Raw genomic sequence first — 1,848 nt, forward strand, 5'->3', positions numbered from 1 at the left:
TTTTTTTTACTATAGGGCTCCTTGCCCTAATTTTGTTTTCAAAACTTATTTCAATCTCTGAGTACTTCTACTTTCTGTAAATTAAAAAAAGCAATTACAATAATTATAAATAAAATAATTACATGATTCCATGACTTTTAGGAGCTGAATGTTCTTCAGGGCTCCCACACTTTTAACATTTACTGACTTTTGTCATTTACTAGGGGAAAAAACAAACTTAATTTTTACCTGATTAAAATTGACCTTATTTCCTGTTGAAACAGGAAGCTCGATAAAAAAAAATCTAGAACCTGCTCCAAACGTGAAGTATGCAAGATTTTAATTTGATGAGATCTTTAAGTTTGGATAGGAGTGAAATAATCTGTCATGAAAAAAAAATCCCATTTTACATGTCAGCAAAACCATGAACTAGGTCTCATGGTCCTGTTTTAATCATAATTTAGTTCCAGACTGTAACAGTGGAAATGCATCTGATGCTTTTTTGTCTTTGTTCTTTAGGTTTACTTTGATTGTGGAGCCAAGGTGGATGTTGTGGATGTGCAGGGCCTCATTCTGTCCCCTGGCTTCCCATATAACTATTCATCTGGAACTCACTGTGTGTGGCAGTTCTTTGTACCTGTTGGTCACCAGCTAATCATGGAGATGTTTGATTTTGATGTCTTTGAGAGTCACGACAGTGCCGTTGTAGACGAGGTACCGAACGATGGTGGCGCGCTGGTATCGAAAAGCCTCGGAAGTCCAAAAGAACCCCAGTCCACACACCGAGAGGACGTCAAGCAAGTGGTGATCCAAGAACAGTCCACCAAAATGGAGATGACCAAAGTTTCCCATTCTGCCAAAATGCTTTCCGATTCCCCCTCGGCTCCACAAGCATCTCTTCCAGTTGAAAACAGAAATTCTGTTTCATCTCAGGCATCAAGAGCAGCCATTGACTTTATCTCTTCAAGCCCACATACGGCCACAGAAATTGGTGACACTGTGAGCCCTGAGACCCAGCCACCTTTGATTGATGCCTGTCCCCACGATGTTCTCTACATATCAGATCTCATCACCTTCTCCTCCCGATTCTGCGGCTCTAGACGGCCTTCTAGCAGCCAGTTAGTGTTTGGATCTGATGATGACATGGTTGAGGTCATTATGGAGTTGATTACCACTACCCACTGGGGCCGTGGTTTCGCTCTCCTTTTCCATTATCAGAATCAAACTCAGGCAGCCACAAGCGAACATCAGAGATCGCTATTGACCTCCGACAGCAGAACTGGTGCACTGCTCGGTGCTGTAAGTGGAACAGTTGTATTTGCTGTGGCCCTTGCTGGCATCCTCTGTGTGATTTTCAGGTAAGGAAGTTTCTTCTACAGATGCAGAGATTTATTTGAAGTTGATCTTGAATTCCAGAAAATCCCATGCAGTCACCATGCAAACATATCTGACTTAAGAGTTGCTAGGTGAACCAGTGGTGGACATGTGTATATCTAATGTCTGCATTTTATATATATATATATGTGACCCTGGACCACAAAACCAATCTTAAGTGTAAATTTTTCGAAAATGAGATTTATACATCATCTGAAAGCTGAATAAATAAACTTTCCATTGATGCATGGTTTGTTAGGATCGGACAATATTTGGCCGAGATACAACTATTTGAAAATCTGGAATCTGAGGGTGCAAAAAAATCAAAATATTGAGAAAATCGCCTTTAAAGTTGTCCAAATGAAGTTCTTAGCAATGCATATTACTAATCAAAAATTCAGTTTTAATATATTTACAGTAGGAAATTTACAAAATACCTTCATGGAACATGATTTTTGCTTAATATCCTAATGATTTTTGGCATAAAATAAAAAT

General features: G+C 39.2%; 1 protein-coding gene across 1 annotated transcript in view; it reads left to right on the top strand.

Moving 5' to 3' along the window:
- Positions 1-1,848, top strand: part of LOC107707820 (uncharacterized) — a 15,229-nt gene that overhangs the window by 1,434 nt on the left and 11,947 nt on the right. Inside the window, exon 2 of the mRNA XM_016511912.1 lies at positions 499-1,337. Coding sequence (XP_016367398.1) covers positions 499-1,337 — 839 coding nt within the window. The remainder of the gene's footprint in view (positions 1-498; positions 1,338-1,848) is intronic.

The sequence above is a fragment of the Sinocyclocheilus rhinocerous genome, unplaced genomic scaffold (genome assembly GCF_001515625.1).
Source record: "Sinocyclocheilus rhinocerous isolate Xijiao unplaced genomic scaffold, SAMN03320098_v1.1 scaffold1256, whole genome shotgun sequence".
Classification (NCBI taxonomy): domain Eukaryota; kingdom Metazoa; phylum Chordata; class Actinopteri; order Cypriniformes; family Cyprinidae; genus Sinocyclocheilus; species Sinocyclocheilus rhinocerous.